Source organism: Acytostelium subglobosum (assembly GCF_000787575.1).
Source record: "Acytostelium subglobosum LB1 DNA, scaffold: scaffold1, whole genome shotgun sequence".
In the NCBI taxonomy this organism is placed as follows: Eukaryota; Evosea; class Eumycetozoa; order Acytosteliales; family Acytosteliaceae; genus Acytostelium; species Acytostelium subglobosum.
This window is the reverse complement of record NW_012236531.1, coordinates 76,338-94,399: the sequence shown is the minus strand read 5'-3', so window position 1 is coordinate 94,399 and position 18,062 is coordinate 76,338. Positions and strand designations below refer to the sequence as shown.

Sequence of the window (18,062 nt, the reverse complement as noted above, 5' to 3'; positions counted from 1 at the left end):
AACCACCAGGCTGTGACACAGTCATACCTCGATTTTTTTTTTTTTTTTTTTTTTTTTTTTTTATTTTTTTCTTTGCGCTCTACTACAACAACGTCCCATTAGTAGCCAAAGACATCTCAAAAACGTGCACTCCATGCTTCTTGCATCACCACACTAGGCCAGAGGAGCACTCAGCCACCTACCACACTATCACGCTGCTGTACCACGAGTCAGTTGACGCAGACGCCTACAAAGGCGACATTGCGCATGACCCCAACGCAGCTGAAGTCAGGTGGGTCCCGCACAGGAAGAGAGGGTCACCTCGTCGTAAGCGTAAGCTGCCTGTGATAAAGCCGTCGTCACCAGTGGCCAACGGCACCTCCACGCCGGTGAAGTCAAAGTCCACCGTCGACACTCCCACCCCAGCCACTCCTCACACCGCAATGGAGGAGGACTCAGACCGAGATGAGTCATCCGGCATGCTGCTTGACAAGCTGACGGCTGAGGCACCTACACATCCAAACGCATTAGTCGCTTCGACTACCAACGAGCCACCAACACCTACGACTAAGGAAGTTGTTGACCCACCAGAACAGAAGGCTACCTTCAAGCCCCTCTCTCTCCGTAGAAGACGTGATGAGCCAGCCACTCCCCCCCATGCGGGAGTGCCCAACACGGTGTCACCCATCAACCCAATCAAGAAGGCACCCAAGAAGACTCGCGTTCACCCCCCAGCATCGATACCAACCCCATCTTCCCTCCCAACAACAAAAAAAACATAATCAACAAAAAAAAACAGGAAAACGAAACTAAAATAGGACTAACCATTCCCGCCTCTTCAATGACGCCCATTTATTTGCAATATAATAAACCTCCTCATTAAATAGTCTAAAAAAAAAAAAAAAAAATCATTGACCAATCCAACTTAGTTTTGAATCGATTGTCTTCCACGGCCTCAAGCTCCCAGACATCTTCAAGGTCATCAGCACCCTGAGAGGACCATCCTCGCGTAACGCCCTCTTCAGGTTCTTCTCCCATACTCTCCCAATCAATCATATGAGAGCAGACGCTGACTGTACCCTCTGTGGCAACTCCTGCACAGACCAACCCTACAATCACTTCTTCTTTGACTGCAGCAATGTGGCAACCCAAGAAGCCATGCGCCCAGCCTTAGACTTGGTGAAGCAACGCTCTGGTATCAATGTCAGAGAATGGAACATCAAAGCACTGGACATCTCCACAAAGTCTCGTCGCCCCAACCTTCCATTCATCCACCTCATGGCAATCATCGTCAACTACCTCTGGCACTACATCGCCAACCACCTCTTTGGCAACAAGGAGGCCCCGTTGACCAAGCTCAGCTTGGTGTGCATCACATCCTTCAAGTCCCTCCTCCGCCAGGAGTGGCGTTCCCTCATGTCCACGCTAACGAGTCACATCCTGGCCGGACGACCAGTCAACATCAAGAATGAGATGGCCGAGTTCACTACCAAGTGGCACCTCAGCACTCGCAACAGCGACATCCGTCTTCCGCCTCTGCCGCCAACTATCAACAAATACTTGGTGGCCGAATTCAGAGGCCTACAGTAGAAAAGAAAAGAAAGAAAAAAATCAAGAAAATTCAAAATCGACTAACTTATATATATTATCCCGCCTCTTCAATGACGCCAATTTATTTGCAATAATAATAAACTTCCACTCTAGTCAAAAAAAAAAAAAAAAAAGAATCGATTAGTTTTTAAAAATTTCTATTAATTTAATATCTATCTCTATTAATGATTTTGAATAGAGATCAACCACATCGATATACTATGTCAGCATCTATCTTGTGATGTTCTATGTTCACATGTCATACTTATGTTCGATGGACTGAATCAAGTTGAATACCAGCTTGAAACGCACAATACTCTTCAAAAGAATTCTCTTTTTTTTTGACGAATTATCTCTTTCACATTCATTAACATCTGACATTTGCATTGTATCAATCACATTTTATATATCATTGCTATTCTATTACTATCTTCTCAATAGACAGACAATATAGAATATGGCAATTCACAACAGTCTAATTGAATGGGTATGTTGTTCAACAACATATTACATACTACTAGAAGTAAAACATATTCTAACATATTCATCAACAACAACAACTTTATAGATCAATACATTTGATAATCTACCTTCACATTGTAACTCACTTGATGATCTTGCAGATGGTGTACTATTATATGAACTTTGTAGACAAATGTAAATATACAGATCACTGTGATCTTTAACATCATCACTAACATAATCTACTTTACTAGATCACCAAATCATTTCGATAGAACATTAGTATCAAAGGATGATATAGGTGATAATTGGGTATTGAGATCAGAGAATATAAACAATCTATTATCATCTCTTGATCAATATTACGTCAATGAGTTGGGATTGAACGATCAGACTTCAACAATCAATGTTGAAACAGTGGCCAAAGATCGTAACGATGTAGAGATTATCAAATTGATAGAGTTAATACTTGGTGTAGTATTAGAGTGTGACAACAAGGAAGAGTACATTGGAAAGATGCAGATATTGGATCCAACTGTACAGAATGATCTAATGGTAATCATTGAAAAGATCATGTCAAATCATCAACAATTACATGTACAACATGTACAACATAATGTACAACAACATGTACAACAACATGTACTTGATAATGATCTTCAAATCAAAGAGTAAGAGACATTATTTTATTAATATATATATATATATATATATATCTAACTATGAATGACACTAGACAACATAACAATGAAAAGATATTACAATTAGAGATACAGTTGGAACAATTACAACGAGACAAGAGTGACTTGAGGAATGAACTATCTGATATGTCTGTGATTGTAGGTCAGGCAGAGAGAGATAAACATAGTTGGAGTAGGGAGCGTGAACAACTACAAGAGGTATGCTCCAACCTACAACATTCATTAGAGACATCACAGAGGTCAATGGATGAACTCCGACAACAACAGGCAACAAACAACATTATGAGTCAGGTCAAGGAGGAACTCAGTGCATTGCAACAACAGATACAGGACAAGGACAAACAGATACAGGACTTTAGGAAAAAGGTGGAAGAGTCCAACAAACAGAACAGAGGTCTAAAGGATGAGGTTGATATGCTAAAGGAGAAGGTGTCCAATGCAGAGCTGACAGAGGAGAAGTTGAAAAAGTATCAACAAAAGATCGAGGAGAATATGGAACTGAAAAAGAGGATAAAGTCATTGGAAGAGAATAATGACAATTATCTCAATCAGTTGTTGGATATGGAGGAGCAGGTCAAGAAGGCATCATTGTTCAAGGGTCAGTTGGAGTCTACCAAACAACTACTCACATCATTGCAGATTGACAATACCAAGTTGGAAATGTCTGTAAAGATGATCTCGGATGAACGTGAATTATTACAATCTACTCTGTCCAGGTTGGAGATGCAACATACATCATTACAAGAAGAGTTGGAGAGTAATAAGAAAAAGTTGGATCAAATGGAACATGATCAACAATCTAAATGTATGTGTATTTGTATTCAAGTAGTACTTGTGATTACACATACTTACATTATATACCATAGTGTTAGAGACGACAACTCACAACTCTTTTGGAATGGATCAAATAATTGTTGATCCATCTACAAAGATAAAGACACAGAGATTGGAGAGAGAGATTAGTAGACTACAAGAGTCTGTGGAGAGGATACCAGAGTTGGAGAGACAACTTGAAGAGGCAGTGGCCATCAAGGATGAACTTTTGAAGCAAGTGTCATCAATGTCCAACAACAACAACCAGTCAACAGTTCCAGCAGCAATAGACAATAATGATCAATCAAAGGAAATAATTCAACAATTGAATCAGACAATCAAAGAGTTAAAGGACAAGAATGTAGAGCAACAACATGTCTATTCTCAATTGCAAGAGAGTACAGAGTCAACAAACACAACATTGAAGGAGAGAAATCTACAGTTGGATACATTGTCCAAGGAGGTTGCACAACTTAGAGCAGAGGCAAAGTTGGCTGCCGAGCAACAGGCCATTCCAACACCACAACCACCAGTACTAGACAATGAGTCAGCCTTTAAAGAGACAATTGCTTCTCTTTTATTGGAGAAGGAGAGATTGGAGGGTTATCTTCGTTCGGCAAGAAAGATGATCAAGGAACTACGAGAGAAGGAGACCGAGCGCGACTCTGGCAACAACAAGATCGATCGCCAAGAGTACATTGCCGACCTGGAGAATATTTCAAAGTTGAAGGACGATCACATCAAAAACCTGACGAGACAGATCAAGGATGGCAAGGAGGCATCACAACGCGAGTTGAATTTGATGTTGTCATCATTCCTCCGATTGGGATCAGAGAATGAGGCGCTCAAGTTTAAGCTGGATGCAGCTGCTGCCTCTACCTCTAATCAATCATCTTCTTCATCATCATCAGCATTGCCACAACAGAAATAAATGTGTCGACACACTTTAATTATGATCACTCCAATAAGTTAAAGTTGTACAACCTCATTTTTAAAAATGGTAGTTCTGGTCGGTCCAAAAGATTTATATTATCTCCAGAGTACCGGAACAGGAAGATGGCCTGATGACAAAGGTGTTTAGCACAGTGGAAGTTCGATTTAATCAAAAATAAGCAGCTGAAAACTCAGCTGAAATATGGAACAGGAAGCTGGGCTGATGATAAGGGTGTTTAGCACAGTGGAAGTGCGATTGGCTACGAACCAATAGGTCGCAGGTTCGATCCCTGCATCACTCAAATCCTTTTGCTTTTGTAACATGAGGAACTTCCAGAGTCGAATGATTCGTTTTCCAAAGTGTTTTGATGTCGCTTTGCGCACTCAATCACTTCATTCGTTCATTCATAGACAGTGGGTCTTCAGTTACTAACTGTCATACTCTCAAGTGAACGTTCAATAATATTAAGAGTACATCTCTTTATATTAAAACATCTCTTTATATTAAAATGCAAAAGGAATTGGGCTCTTCCGGGAATCGAACCCAGACCACTATCACCCTAAGATAATATTGTACCATTCAACTAAAGAGCCTTCAAAATTGGGCTTTTTCATCATTTTGTATATGAGTAGGAAAAAATCGATTTTTTTTAACGATTATTTTATTCTATTAATCAACAACAGAGCCTTCAAAATATGGAAATCAATCATATCATGATATTCAGTTAATCATTGGAGAAAAAAGTCCAATAACTCTTCCCTTTGTCCTTGAATCATTGGAAGTTGTAAATCCATCATGTCTGGCACTAAGTGTCAATCTAAACAAAACAAAACTGAACATCATTACGACAACAACAAATATATAATATTATAACTAGATGTCCAGCAGTACACAAAAGACACCGATATGGCAGTTTAAAGCCTTCCAGAACTGGGTCAAGACCATCCTGATATCAGAGTTGGTAGAGGTCGATGGCAATGTTGCAGAGTTGTTCTGTGGAAGCGGTTTGGATCTTGGCAAATGGGAAAGAGCAAGGATAGGAAGATATATAGGTATAGGTAAGTGATTGACAACTGATAGTTGCTGTACATCATTCATTATACTCTCTTCAATCTACTAACTTTCATCATCATAATCATCATTGCCCAGATACAATTCAATCAAGTCTCAAAGAAGCAGAAGCAAGTTGGCAACAAAGAAAGTGCACCTACGATGCTCAATTCTTGAATATAGACACATTGAATGTAAGAGTCTCTCTAGTAATGCAGTGATAACGTTGACAACTGACTGACTCACTCACTTATCACAACAGACAAACTTAAATGAACAACTACCAACAGATATGCAGTTTGATGTTGTATCATGCTTTGATGGCATGCAACGAGCATTCAGTGACATGGAGCAGGCCAACACATTCATCAAGAACGCAAGCTCAAGACTAAAGAATGGAGGCTACTTCTTTGGCATACTGCCCGACTCTTCAGCCATTTGGTACAAGTCTCAAAAGGTGACCTCTGGTCTACCCTGTATCAAATCAACATTGTTCAACATTGACTTTGGATCAGATACATTCAGCTTCTTTGGCAGCACCTACAACATGTCCATGAAGGATGGCTCCAGCATCACAGAGAGTTTGGTTCACTTCCCAACATTCATCAGTCTATGCAAACAACACGGTTTGTTATTCATAGAGGCATCAAACTTGTCAGAGTTCTACGAAGACAACAAGAAGAACTATGATGCCAAACTCAAACAATCAGGAGTATTGGTTGGTAAAGGAAAGATAGAGCCTGCACAGATGGAGTTGATAAGTATGAAGTATTAGGACAAAGGGTGTGATATTGAACAACATTGTAACCATCTAACAAACAACATTGTTTCCAAACCAACATCTAGGCTTGTACACTACATTCATATTCTACAAGGAAACAGAATTACCAAAGATCATACAGAGTTAACATCCATTTATATAAATATAACATACAGTACAGTGTAAGGAAGAGGTTAAGTTTAACATTGGATGGATGTTTTATTTGGTTGGATATATATTATGTAGAATGGATGGGTTGGTTTGATTGATCAAAGTCGTTGGTTGGATGGGATTAGGATGTTGTTAATGACTTGTCTATTGAGCATAGTAATCGAAAATGTAGGCTGGAACGTAGCCCTCCACGATCTTCCTTGGAGTGTGACTGTATTTACAAAAGTCCTCAAGGAAGCGAAGCAGTCCAATGACCTCCTCTGGATAATCCTCATCCTTGTTATCCTTTGGACTGTAGTGAAAGGGGTTACTGGTTAGATTCTCTGGCACTACTACTGATCAATGTGTTTCTACTACTTACTTTGCAAGTGCCGAATTGATTTGGCATCTAATATATTGTCCAAGGAATGAGAGGAACTTTTGTGTGTGCAGAGAGTGGAACTGCTTGAGGATGGTGATGACACCGACAATGAATGGTGTCCAATCGTAACTGTTCTTTTGCTTCTTTGATTGCATGACACAGAGCTTGGTGTTGAGTTGGAACTTGGTCACCTGTGACAGTACCACCAGGAACAACAGACATGGGAATGCCTCCAGTGGCATAGTGGTGATATAGATCTTGGTGTATGGATCATTGATACCGGCAGTGTCCAAGTACTGTGCCAAGTCAAAGAGGAGAGTGTTGTCCTCACCAGGGTATGGAGAAGTGTCGGGTCTTTGGAAATGTGCCTGAATGTCATTGATCAGTGATCCATTCATTGTCTCCAAGGCACAGTATAACATATTACTATCTATTTTACAATGGAACTGTAAAGTAGGTAAGAGTTAGAATAGTCCTGTGCAAGTAGTCCATTTGTTATGATAACATACATTAAGTTGATTTGATATCTGTCTTCTGATAAGTTGTATCTGTCCAATCTTTGTCAATACATCTAAAAATATGATTAAGTGTTAATAAACATTATCAAGAATATATATAACTTTTAAACAACTTACCAATAAAGATTGGAGATAGTCCCTTGGTCTTTTCCAGTGCATTGTTATAACGATCAACAGAGTCTGGTATGGAGGATGTTGGTCTAAGGGAATCTTCAAACTCATTGATGAAACCCTTTAGACTCTTCTCTACCAACTGACGAATCTGGTTGACAAAGACTTGTAGGTCCTTGACCATCATGAAGCAGTAAAGCTTGTCCAGACCGGTGAGACCAAAGATACCAACACTCTGTTGGAGCATGGTCCATGTGTTGATGCCAACCAACTCCTTGCCAGTGCTTGGGTCGAACCATCCAATCTGGTTGAGGTAGAGTGTGTTGCGACAGGAGGTCTGTTGGAGAAGCTCACGACCGAGACGACCAATCATGTTGACCGACTGGTCCACCGATGGGAATCTTGGGATGGGGATGGCCACCGATTGGTAGGATGATTGATAGTCAAACACCTTCTTCTTGAGGAACTGGTTGCACTCTTGCTCCACATAGTAGTTGACGATACGAGAGAACTCCTCTTGCCATATCCTAAGACCTTGAATGTTGACATAGTCCTGGATGTACTGGAATGAACGACGGAAACCATCGAGGATGTTGGACAGCTCCTTGAGACGTGGGTGCAGCTCGTCCACACCCTTCTTCTCATTCCTAAAGACTAGGGTTCGGTCCATGGCCATCGAGATTTGCAATACCAACTCCTTACGGATACCATCCTCGAGCAGTTGCTTGGGATCAACTTCGATCACTCCGACCAATGTGGTCTCCATCGCCAGGATACCCTCGGTGAACACAGAAACGGCATTGGTTGCTCTGGCCAAATCATAACGTTGATCCAACTGTGCAAAGTCTCTGAGACGCTCCTTCTCAATCTTGGTTGGCAACTCCTTGATCGAGTTGGTCTGCATGTCAATGATCTGCTTCAAGATGACAAACATACTCTTTGGAACAATCTCGAGAACCTTACGCACGTAGCCAACCAACTCGCCAGAGTAGTACTCTGACACAGAGATCAAGTCCGGACTGGCACACTGTGAGATACGCACCAGTGGGAGATCGAGGATGGACACCAACTTTAAAAAAGTGGCACGAAGCTTGAGCACACAGCCTGGGTCGTTCTTGATACCGCGTTGCATTTGCTCGACATAGTTGTTGATAATGTCCCAAGCGTAGGAAATGTCGGCGCACACAGACAGATGAACGAGCACCTCCTCTCTAATGTTGACAATCTTGATCATCTTTGTCAAAAACTGACGTGTCTCGATGAGGAACTGCTTGACCTGGATGGACGAGTCGATCTGCTGGAACTGTTCAACCTCCTCGAGAGCCATGCTCAGCTGTTGGATACGTCTGCCGGTGGACGTGTTGTCGACAAAGTCCAACGCGTTGATCTTGCCCGAGATCTCGCCGAACCACTTTTGGAGGTTCTCATTCTTCTTGACACGTGTCAAAGCCTTCTCTCCACTAAAGTACTCTGACAACTCAGTCATACTCTCTGCGGCCAGCTTCTTGTTCTCCTCCCAACGATCGGCCTTTGTGTCCAACAGTGTTTGGAAGATGTTCTTAAACACAAACTCTAGTTGAGCAGTGTTTAACAACAATTGCAATACATCATCCTGTGATCCAACTGCAATTATATCTCTAAACTTCTTTGTTGATGCGTTGGTATCTATTTTGTGTATCGATTGATTATTAGTATGTGTATACGACTGACACGACTGGCACTTTAAAACATACGTAACATTAACCAACGAATGGTTGCATTACAGGATCTTAGTGTTCCGATGATCCTTTGAATGTTGTCCATGATGTACTCCTCGGTCATTACACCTTCAACGAGGAATGCCTCAACCTGTTTGTTCAAGACAACTACATCCTTCCAATATCTCTGTTGTTGATACATGATGTTCTGTTGAGTGGTAGTATTGGCCAGAGCTGTCTTTGCTGCCTTGTATGGCTCCCAAGCCACTGACAAGTCAACAGTGAATCCCAAGAAGAATGCAATCACCCAATTGTCTGGGAAGAACTTGTCAACAATCTCTCTCATTGTTGCCTAGAGTGAAGTAATAATGTTAACCAATCAATCAATATATGTTTGAATTATTGTACAATAACTTACCATCTTGTTCTGTAAAAGGTCTGGACAAAAGTAGAGGATGATGTATAGCATACTGGCCTGGGTGGCAAGGGCTACACTACGATGCTCTGGATGTGGGAATGTGCTAGTACCGTTGTAGATGTCATCGGATTGAAGACGACCAATAACCAATGACAGAACACTCTGTGGGATTTGAACGCGAGCAAAGTACTCCTCTGGATAGTTGTTTGGTCGCTTGGCCATGCCTGGTAGGTATCCAGTGGACTTGCACAGCTTACAGACGTCATCGATAAAGGGCAGATCGACTGGGCCCTTGTTTCTCATGTAGGACACCAACATTCTCTCTCTCACTGGTCCCTCAATGAGGTTGTCCATCAATATCAACATTACACCATAAAGATAAATGGACTCTGATACCAATTGTTTGCCATCATTGTTCATCAAGATTGACTGGTTTTGTTGGAGTTGGAGATGGAGTGAGTATGAGTTTGTGTCAAAGTGTCTGTGTTACCCTGCAGGCAGGGTCACATCAACATACCTCAATAGTCAAATGAATGTAGAATCCCTTCTCGACATCGATGAGATAGTGCTCAAGGTCCTTGATGTACTTGTAGACACTCTCAAAGAGATGATAGAAACGGACCAAGATATCTATATGGTTATCTCTAAACTCTGCTTCAAGGTCAACTAGGTCCTATAATGTATGTTGTTTGTGTTAATGACATCTGAATGGATGAATGACTCATTTCAACAACATACTCTGTTATCCTCAATCTTTGCCTCAAAGTAATCTGGGTTGGCAAGGAATTTAAAGTCCATGAGGATGTCTGAGTACTTTGCACGATCGGCACGATCCTCCAACTTGAACACCGTTGGTATATGTGAGCTGAGACGTAACATCTCTGCTATGATTGCATTTCCACGTGAGACCAAACGCAACAGTGTTTGACCTGCCTGACTTCCCTCTGCTAGAAAGTCCTTCATTCTTCTTCTACTTTATATATATATAAATAACAATATAATTATATGATGATAAGAGTTCACTCTTGTGTTTGTTGTAGTAATACAGACAGACAGTACTGGGATACGAGGACTTAGATCTCAATGTCGATGTGTTTTTGCAGTAGTATCTCTCATAAAAAATGAATTATAATTAAAATCAAAAAAGAAGATTCTTTGGACAAGTGCACTGACCACCTCATTGATTCGGGAGTGACAGAGATACTGTTTGTATATGTGTGTGTACACTGAACTATTATGACCTATTACTATTGATTGCAATCAAGAATAGTAGGTCATCTTTCTTCCTCTTTTATTATAAGCAAGGTCAACTTTACATGGAATGGGGTATTGATTGGTGAWTGTTGAGATGGATGATGATGTTGTTGAGATTGAATGGGAACATTCCATTTGTTAAATTTGGAATGGTATTGGTAATGTCATGTAATGGCATGGCATGTTCAACTCCATGCATATTGGTCAAACACTTTGTACAATTTGCTGGTTTGTTGATTGATCGTTGTTGTTGATATTATGTAAGTATTGGTGGTGTATGATTATATATCATCAATTGCAAACATTAATTGGTCTAATAATGATGATGAAAAAGTATTGGTTAATATATATAGATCCCAAAGTATATACTTGATGTTTATACATACCATCTGGACAAATAAGATTTGAAGAGTTGTATCTATAATCATCTTCATCACGTTGTTGTTGTTGTTGGTAACTGGATGGTCTCTGTTGTAGTGGGTTGTCCATTGGGTAACTGTCGTCAAAGTGGTTGATTAGGAACTTCTTTGGCGATAGTCTATTGTGATTTTGATGTTGATTCTGTTGTTGTTGTTGGTTTTGTTGGTGTTGTTGCATTGCTGTCTGGTGGAGCAGGAATGATGGCACTTGGCCATTGGAATTCCTGGATTGTAATTGGAAGTTATAATTTAATAGGTATGCCATTATTATAATTATAATAATAAATATTATGGTGTTGTTGGATTATAAATAATATTAATTGATTGATTGGATTTAAGTTAGGGTAGGGTGATTATTCCGATGGTGGTGGTTATGGAATCGTTCATTAATGACTTAAGACTTTAGCAATGTCTATGATATATGTATTAATGAGATTAGTATACGTTATATATTGTTTGATTGATTGATTGATTGATCAATAAGATGAATGGATATGATTTAAGGGCTTGAACCAAAAAAACTAATATAATAATAATAATAATAATGATGATGATGAAGCGACTTGATGAATGAATATGAATGTTGACCTTTGATGTGATGGATTGTTTGTTGTTTGTTTGATTGGATGGATGGAATGATGGATTGATGGATGCACACTCCAGAATCAATCAAATTGCTGCTGCTGCTGCTGCTGATGGTAACCAAGTCGACGTATCTTTGCCCTTGGTTTTTAAAAGAGAGAGTGTGTTTGGGGGTGATGGGCGTAGTGATGGTGGTTGTGGTGGTGATTGATCGGGTTGGGTGAGTGGATACAGAGAGAGAGATAGATAGAGAGTGATAATGTTGTATATATCTGTATGATACTCAATTGTCTGTTGTGTTTCCAGCAGCAGCAGGTTGGAGCTGTTGGAAATTTCACTATTGTCTGTGTGTGTGTGTGTGTGTGTGTCTTTAATGAATGACTGCTTATGTATATGTAAGGAACAATTGGTATCATTCACGCACATACATACACACACACAAACATACATACACCTCCACACACTTTGTATACTCTCATGAATGAATGCAGTGAGAGGGTGAGTGTGAGTGAGAGGGTATGATTGGGGTGACTGGGGTATGGGACATTGAAATTTACAGCAACAGCAGCAACTAACTCTGCTTGTTAGAGGTGTTACGTGTTGCTGTTGTTGCTGTTGTTGTTGTTGTATACATGTGTTCAATTTGGATAATACGAGTGATTCAAATGACAACAAATGGAAATATTATTATTATTATTATTATGTCAATGACACACATACATATTAATTACAATACTAGTTGTTCTTCTATCTCTATGTATTATCCAGTAGTAGTGTATGTACAAAATGTTTGTGGATATTGATAGAGATGGACGGATGGATGAGTTGTTATTGTTTGTTGTTGTTGTTGTTGTTGTAAGGTCAAGATGTGTGAGTGGAGATGAATGAGTATGGAAATTTAAGCATTCAATTTCACTTGATAGATAGTTGATAGCTACCATCTATATATGGTCTGGTGGTGGTGAGTGGTGAGTGGGTAAGTGTGTGGTTGATGATGGCCAGGCACCACTGTGACCCCCCAGACTCCACAATCGAGGCACCCTCTGATGTGTGTGTGTTTGAGTAATGGTGCACAAGAGATGATGGTCCCTGGACTACACAGCAAGTAGTCCAAAGAAGGACACCTTACAAACCACTCGTGTTGATGCCAGGTTGTGTGCTTGTGCTTGTGTCTTGGACAACAAAAGAGAGAGAGGATACATGTATTTGTTTGTTGATGTAAAAGACAACGAAATTGATGGTTGGACGAGTGGATGTTTTTGGTGGTCCTGGTTGTGAGGCCTGGAATTGGCATCTCGAACTTACCTCGATGATTGTCTGGATTAAGAAGGTGATAGTATGGAAAAGGAAATATAATTAGGATACTAAAGAGAGAGAGAGAGAATGAGAAACAAGTAGATGTTTGATTGATGGATTATGAAATTTCAAAATGGAACGAAGGTATTCTCCATGACCAGCTGTACTCTAATGCATCAGGTATCCGTAAAACAAACACAAACCACAAACACCCTTAGGAATGTTATGATAATTAACAGGGAGGATGCTGGAGATTACTGATGTTGATATTTATGTCATTACCTTTTGTGTCGAGGGTTATAAACGTGGTGTCCTTGCAGAGACTCTCTCTTAATTCCTGTGCTCTCTCTATTCCTTCCAATGTGTGTATTTGTATGTATTATTATTGTTGTTGTTGATTGTGTGTGTTGTTGGGAATTTAAACTACTGAGGATGACGCTTGGGCCGTCAATATGTCATGTGAAAGGTGAAGTTAAGGTTGGTGTCACCAATCGACCAAGGTCCAATGATGATAAACTTGATTGGTGGTGTGTTTTGGTGTGTGTGTATGTTGAAGGGGTGGGGCTGGGAACTGGGTGAGTATTGATTGATTGAATGAATGATAATGTCCAGGATGGGCTAATAAAACAAAGTGCACAAGTATCGGGCCGCCTTTTGATCTGGTGCGTGGTGATCATGAGTTGTACCTCACTGCATCGACCTTGACTGATTGATTGATTGGAATGAACACACAGGTGTCATCGGGTCGTTTGGCGGATGATGGGACCAGTGGAGCCATTTCACTATGGTGATTCAGAGAGATTTATGCGACGGAAACGCATTCCTTACACTATTACTCGACCAATGAGTGAGTGAGTGAGTGAAGAGAGGTGAAGAGTGTCTCCACCAAATCAATACTTGTACTTGGTGGAGAAGTCCTTGGGCGATATTACCAAACCCTTGCCTGTGTGAGGTTGATCAGTAAGTTAGTTAGTTATAATGTTCAGAATCCCATTGGTTGTTCATGTAATATGTTGTTTGATTGTTCATCATACCTTTACGTGCACCTCTGTAAACAGTTTCAATGACATCGATCATATCTTGTTTGTCTGTAAGTGGCCAGTTAACTTTGAATGATTGAAGATAGATACATATATGTATTAGTAATATGATCCTTCATTGTATACTATTGATTGTTTGATTGATTTGAAGATAGATAGATACATACTCTTATTATTGTTACCAGTGCCAAGATCAATCATAATGTGCTTGTTTCTATAGAAGAACATTGTGGTGCAGGGATCATAGAGCTCGTACATCTTGTTAAAGTCAGGCACCTCTGTGATGTCCACCACATAGATAGCGGCAAAGTTCTTGACCTTCTCTGCCACGGCAAACAGGATCTCATCCTGTTTGATACAATCTGGATCCCAATCGTGACCGAATCTAATCACTACGACTCTTTCCTCCTCTGTAACGATCGACTGGTCTACAGCCCATCCACTCTTCAAATGTGGCAACAAGAATGACATTTATGTTTGCTATAGTTATCTGTTATCTCTGTTATCTGTTTATATGTTGTGTTCAAGGGTTGCTGAACTTTGTTTGGATTCAAGGGTCGTGTTTTCGAGTGTTGTTCAAGTAGTTGGCGCCATTTTGGAATTATCATCAATACTCAAAGTCATTTCAAAGTGATAGAGATAATAGAGACAGATAGATAGATAGGATGTCTGTGGAGAGGGAAGGACCAGAGATTCAATCAGAAGTTGGATTGGATACGACTAAAAAGAGGTCATTATCTCATTCTACAGAACATAAAGATGTGGATAATGTTGGAGACAACGACTCATTGGTGGCCAAAAGATTAAGACCTGAACAAGATGAGGAGGAGGAAGTGCACGATCAAGAACAGGAGGAGCAGGAACAACAGGAGGAGGAACAAGATGAGGTCATTTTATACATACCATATCATTGTAACTACTGTCAGAAGGATATCAGTCAGGTGACAAGGATAAAGTGCTCGATATGTGATGACTTTGACCTGTGTCTAGAGTGCTTCAGTGTTGGTGTAGAGTTGCCACCACATAGGAATGATCACGACTATCATGTCGTTGATAATATGCGATTCCCAATGTTCTCAGAGGACTGGGGTGTGGACGAGGAGTTGTTGTTGCTCGACGCCATCGAAAAGTACAGCATGAGCAGTTGGATCGAGATCAGCGATATGATCGGTACGAATAAGTCACACATGGAGTGTAGGATACACTACTTCACCTACTATCTGGACACTATAACATCACCAATACCTGTATGTAGTACTACCAGTACCGACTCCATTCAATGTTGGTCACCAGCTAACATAACCACACGCAGGATACATCCAAAGTGTTAACAACCAGTGACAATGTGTTGACCTCAAAGGCATTACCTTCTAATAAGCCAGCCCTGGAGTATTACATATACAAGGCAGAGAAGCGTCTGAATGTGTTGGAGACACCTCCACCCGAAGAGGAGGATATCGCCGATGATGATGATGTTCCTGTCACAGTCTTGGATCATGATGTGAGATAATATGGTTGAGTAACACCAAGATATATATATCCTGGATAACATCCTCGAGTGGCCCATAGGCCACGTCAATTAAGATAACAGCTAGCTGTGCTCGAGTTCAGTTTAGGAATTGTTGAAAGGATGGCGAACCGTTCGCCTCTGCGACAGGCCAAGGTACAGTTTTCCTGACCCGACATGTCACAGTCTCCCATCCATGATGCATCATCAGCATCATGTGTCCGTCGACAAGGAGTTCCATAATCAACTGTGTGTATTGAATACAATAAATATGATGTAGAAGTGTTGATTGACCATGACCGACTAGAGTCGCTGAGAGCTTAGAGAGAAGTACTTGGTAAAGTCTGCGTATTGACTCTCTGAAGGCTTCGAGTATGGTTCGTTAAATGATGTCGAATGCATATTGGCCAGTGACTGCTGTTGTCCTTGATCATATTGTTGTTGTTGTGGATCTTGAGAGTATTCGCTTGGATATGAGTGTGAATGCTGAAGTGTTCCATTTGAGAGTGGTCTGGCAGGTGGTGGAGGAGGTTGTTGGTATGTTGGTTGTTGTTGTTGTTGTTGTTGTGGATGCTGTGGATAATATTGTTGTTGTTGTCCATGTTGCTGTTGTTGTTGTGGCTGTTGTTGATAATATGATGGCCCAAAGACACCATTGTATGCAAAATGTGATGCCATTGGCTGTTGTGGCTGAGCCATATGATGTGTCTGCACTGGTGCAGGGTTCTTGTACTGTGTCTGACCATGATGGATGTATGGCTGTGGAGGTGGTGGCTGACCGTATGTCATTGGTGGATTGGCACCGTTTGGAGCAGAAACAGGGTTGAATGGATAGATGATGTTACTACCATTCTTGGCGTATTGTGGAGCGGGTGGTGACTGGTCGACCACTGGCACAAAGTATGATGGACGTGTCGGCGTTGTTGTCTTTTCAATGACGTTGTTTATGGTTGTGGTTGAGGGCATTGGTGTGATCACTGGTCGTTGTGATCTACCTGTTGCCTCCTTAAGTGCAGACACCCACTCTGACGACTCTTGTGCCGTCTGACCCGACAGATAGATAGTCTTTGTATCTTTAGTAGTGATTGACATTGCAAACTTGATGATGCCACTATGCTCCACAGCTGCATCTGTCAAGTCTAATGAATTGTCTGGTACTGCTCCTTTTGATCCCTTTGATAATAACAATATCATCTAAGTTAGTATGATTGAGTAGTAGTGATTCACAGATCATATGATTGAAACACATACAGGTTTCCTCTTGTACCTCAACAAGAGGTTTGCTTGTATCATATAGTATCGTTTGACCCAATTGGAAGCAACCTTACTACCCTGTTTAAAGAGGTATCCTTCTTTTGTTACACTCATTGTTGTTGTTGAGTTGTGTTGTTATATGTTTGTGTTGTTATTATTATTTATAGGCAGACAGGTAAACATTGATCGACAATGTGTGAGTGAATGAATGAAAAGCTTTCGTTGGAATGGAATCAATCAATGTCAATCACTCACACTTTCCCCCACCTGCCTGTTTAAGAAGAGTTGGGTATTAGTTGGAGACACAAAGTTTGATACATATATTAAGTAGGTCCTATCCTATTATCTATTCTTGGCTTTATCTAATATTCAATTGATTGGTGTTGTTTGGATTAGATTGTTAGAAGTCTAACAATAAATTGTACTATTAAATTATAATATATCTAAAGATTAAACTATAGTGATAATAATACTCCTTCTATTCTTAATATTGTGATTTATCAATAATATAACTGGAAGTTGTGATGACATAATGATTAATGTAGTTCGGCCTCATTTATTTTGATTTATTTAAATTATTTTTGAAAGAACTACACAAACACACAACATGTTGATCAAAGTTGTAAGAAAACAACGACCAAAGAGTTTTCAGACAGTGACAGACATAGGATATAGGACAATATAAAGAAGAAGAAGAAGATGGATAACGCAGCAGCAGCATCAACAAACAAGAAGAGATCATTCATGACAACTATTCGTTCGATGTTTCACTTGCCCAGCTCGGTCAAGTCAAAGATTGTAGTGGCAGCCAACGTCACCTTCTTCTCATTGCGTTGGGTGATGAACGCAGCATGGATAGCCACCACTCTTGCCATTCTAGTCATTGCACCATTGTCAAGATGTATCGAGTACGAGCGTGCTGTTCGTCGTATCGACAGGAAGAATGCTGGTCGTGCTGGTCCAGGTCAGACTGCACCAAACAACAGTAACATTGCCAACGCACTTCCACAAGGACTATAATCGTATCAATTATTATATTATATATTATACATAGCCAGTATTCACTTTCGACGTTGCATTACCATCATTATATCTATCAATCAAACAATCAGTCAGTCATTCAGTCATTCAGTCAGTGGTCATGC

General features: G+C 40.4%; 11 protein-coding genes across 11 annotated transcripts; 6 read left to right on the top strand and 5 right to left on the bottom strand.

The window, feature by feature from the left end:
- Window positions 1-422: 422 nt before the first annotated feature.
- Window positions 423-761, top strand: SAMD00019534_000490 (hypothetical protein; the record flags this gene model as incomplete). Its single annotated transcript, XM_012903482.1, has 1 exon — window positions 423-761. One exon carries the CDS (start codon window positions 423-425, stop codon window positions 759-761), a length of 339 nt encoding a protein of 112 aa, XP_012758936.1.
- A 133-nt stretch (window positions 762-894) lies between these two features.
- On the top strand, window positions 895-1,545 carry SAMD00019534_000480 (hypothetical protein; the record flags this gene model as incomplete). Its single annotated transcript, XM_012903481.1, has 1 exon — window positions 895-1,545. A coding segment is annotated over one exon (651 nt), but the record flags the coding sequence as incomplete, so codon positions are not given.
- Window positions 1,546-2,026: 481 nt separating this feature from the next.
- SAMD00019534_000470 (hypothetical protein) lies at window positions 2,027-4,476 on the top strand (the record flags this gene model as incomplete). Its single annotated transcript, XM_012903480.1, has 5 exons — window positions 2,027-2,056; window positions 2,138-2,226; window positions 2,307-2,702; window positions 2,768-3,537; window positions 3,599-4,476. The coding sequence occupies 5 exons, from the start codon at window positions 2,027-2,029 to the stop codon at window positions 4,474-4,476; spliced, it is 2,163 nt and encodes a 720-aa protein (XP_012758934.1).
- An 880-nt stretch (window positions 4,477-5,356) lies between these two features.
- On the top strand, window positions 5,357-6,437 carry SAMD00019534_000460 (hypothetical protein; the record flags this gene model as incomplete). The annotated part of the gene is made up of 4 exons (XM_012903479.1): window positions 5,357-5,537; window positions 5,629-5,723; window positions 5,792-6,290; window positions 6,376-6,437. The coding sequence occupies 4 exons, from the start codon at window positions 5,357-5,359 to the stop codon at window positions 6,435-6,437; spliced, it is 837 nt and encodes a 278-aa protein (XP_012758933.1).
- A 176-nt stretch (window positions 6,438-6,613) lies between these two features.
- Window positions 6,614-10,540, bottom strand: SAMD00019534_000450 (hypothetical protein; the record flags this gene model as incomplete). The annotated part of the gene is made up of 8 exons (XM_012903478.1): window positions 6,614-6,752; window positions 6,822-7,267; window positions 7,331-7,392; window positions 7,457-9,115; window positions 9,184-9,499; window positions 9,566-9,994; window positions 10,083-10,238; window positions 10,304-10,540. Coding segments are annotated over 8 exons (3,444 nt in total), but the record flags the coding sequence as incomplete, so codon positions are not given.
- Window positions 10,541-11,100: 560 nt separating this feature from the next.
- On the bottom strand, window positions 11,101-11,416 carry SAMD00019534_000440 (hypothetical protein; the record flags this gene model as incomplete). The annotated part of the gene is made up of 2 exons (XM_012903477.1): window positions 11,101-11,132; window positions 11,206-11,416. 2 exons carry the CDS (start codon window positions 11,414-11,416, stop codon window positions 11,101-11,103), a joined length of 243 nt encoding a protein of 80 aa, XP_012758931.1.
- A 324-nt stretch (window positions 11,417-11,740) lies between these two features.
- SAMD00019534_000430 (hypothetical protein) lies at window positions 11,741-12,103 on the bottom strand (the record flags this gene model as incomplete). Its single annotated transcript, XM_012903476.1, has 1 exon — window positions 11,741-12,103. A coding segment is annotated over one exon (363 nt), but the record flags the coding sequence as incomplete, so codon positions are not given.
- Window positions 12,104-14,006: 1,903 nt separating this feature from the next.
- On the bottom strand, window positions 14,007-14,627 carry SAMD00019534_000420 (hypothetical protein; the record flags this gene model as incomplete). The annotated part of the gene is made up of 3 exons (XM_012903475.1): window positions 14,007-14,059; window positions 14,151-14,222; window positions 14,324-14,627. The coding sequence occupies 3 exons, from the start codon at window positions 14,625-14,627 to the stop codon at window positions 14,007-14,009; spliced, it is 429 nt and encodes a 142-aa protein (XP_012758929.1).
- A 194-nt stretch (window positions 14,628-14,821) lies between these two features.
- SAMD00019534_000410 (hypothetical protein) lies at window positions 14,822-15,666 on the top strand (the record flags this gene model as incomplete). Its single annotated transcript, XM_012903474.1, has 2 exons — window positions 14,822-15,403; window positions 15,469-15,666. The coding sequence occupies 2 exons, from the start codon at window positions 14,822-14,824 to the stop codon at window positions 15,664-15,666; spliced, it is 780 nt and encodes a 259-aa protein (XP_012758928.1).
- A 300-nt stretch (window positions 15,667-15,966) lies between these two features.
- On the bottom strand, window positions 15,967-16,956 carry SAMD00019534_000400 (hypothetical protein; the record flags this gene model as incomplete). Its single annotated transcript, XM_012903473.1, has 2 exons — window positions 15,967-16,857; window positions 16,915-16,956. 2 exons carry the CDS (start codon window positions 16,954-16,956, stop codon window positions 15,967-15,969), a joined length of 933 nt encoding a protein of 310 aa, XP_012758927.1.
- Window positions 16,957-17,616: 660 nt separating this feature from the next.
- SAMD00019534_000390 (hypothetical protein) lies at window positions 17,617-17,937 on the top strand (the record flags this gene model as incomplete). The annotated part of the gene is made up of 1 exon (XM_012903472.1): window positions 17,617-17,937. The coding sequence occupies one exon, from the start codon at window positions 17,617-17,619 to the stop codon at window positions 17,935-17,937; it is 321 nt and encodes a 106-aa protein (XP_012758926.1).
- Window positions 17,938-18,062: the final 125 nt, after the last annotated feature.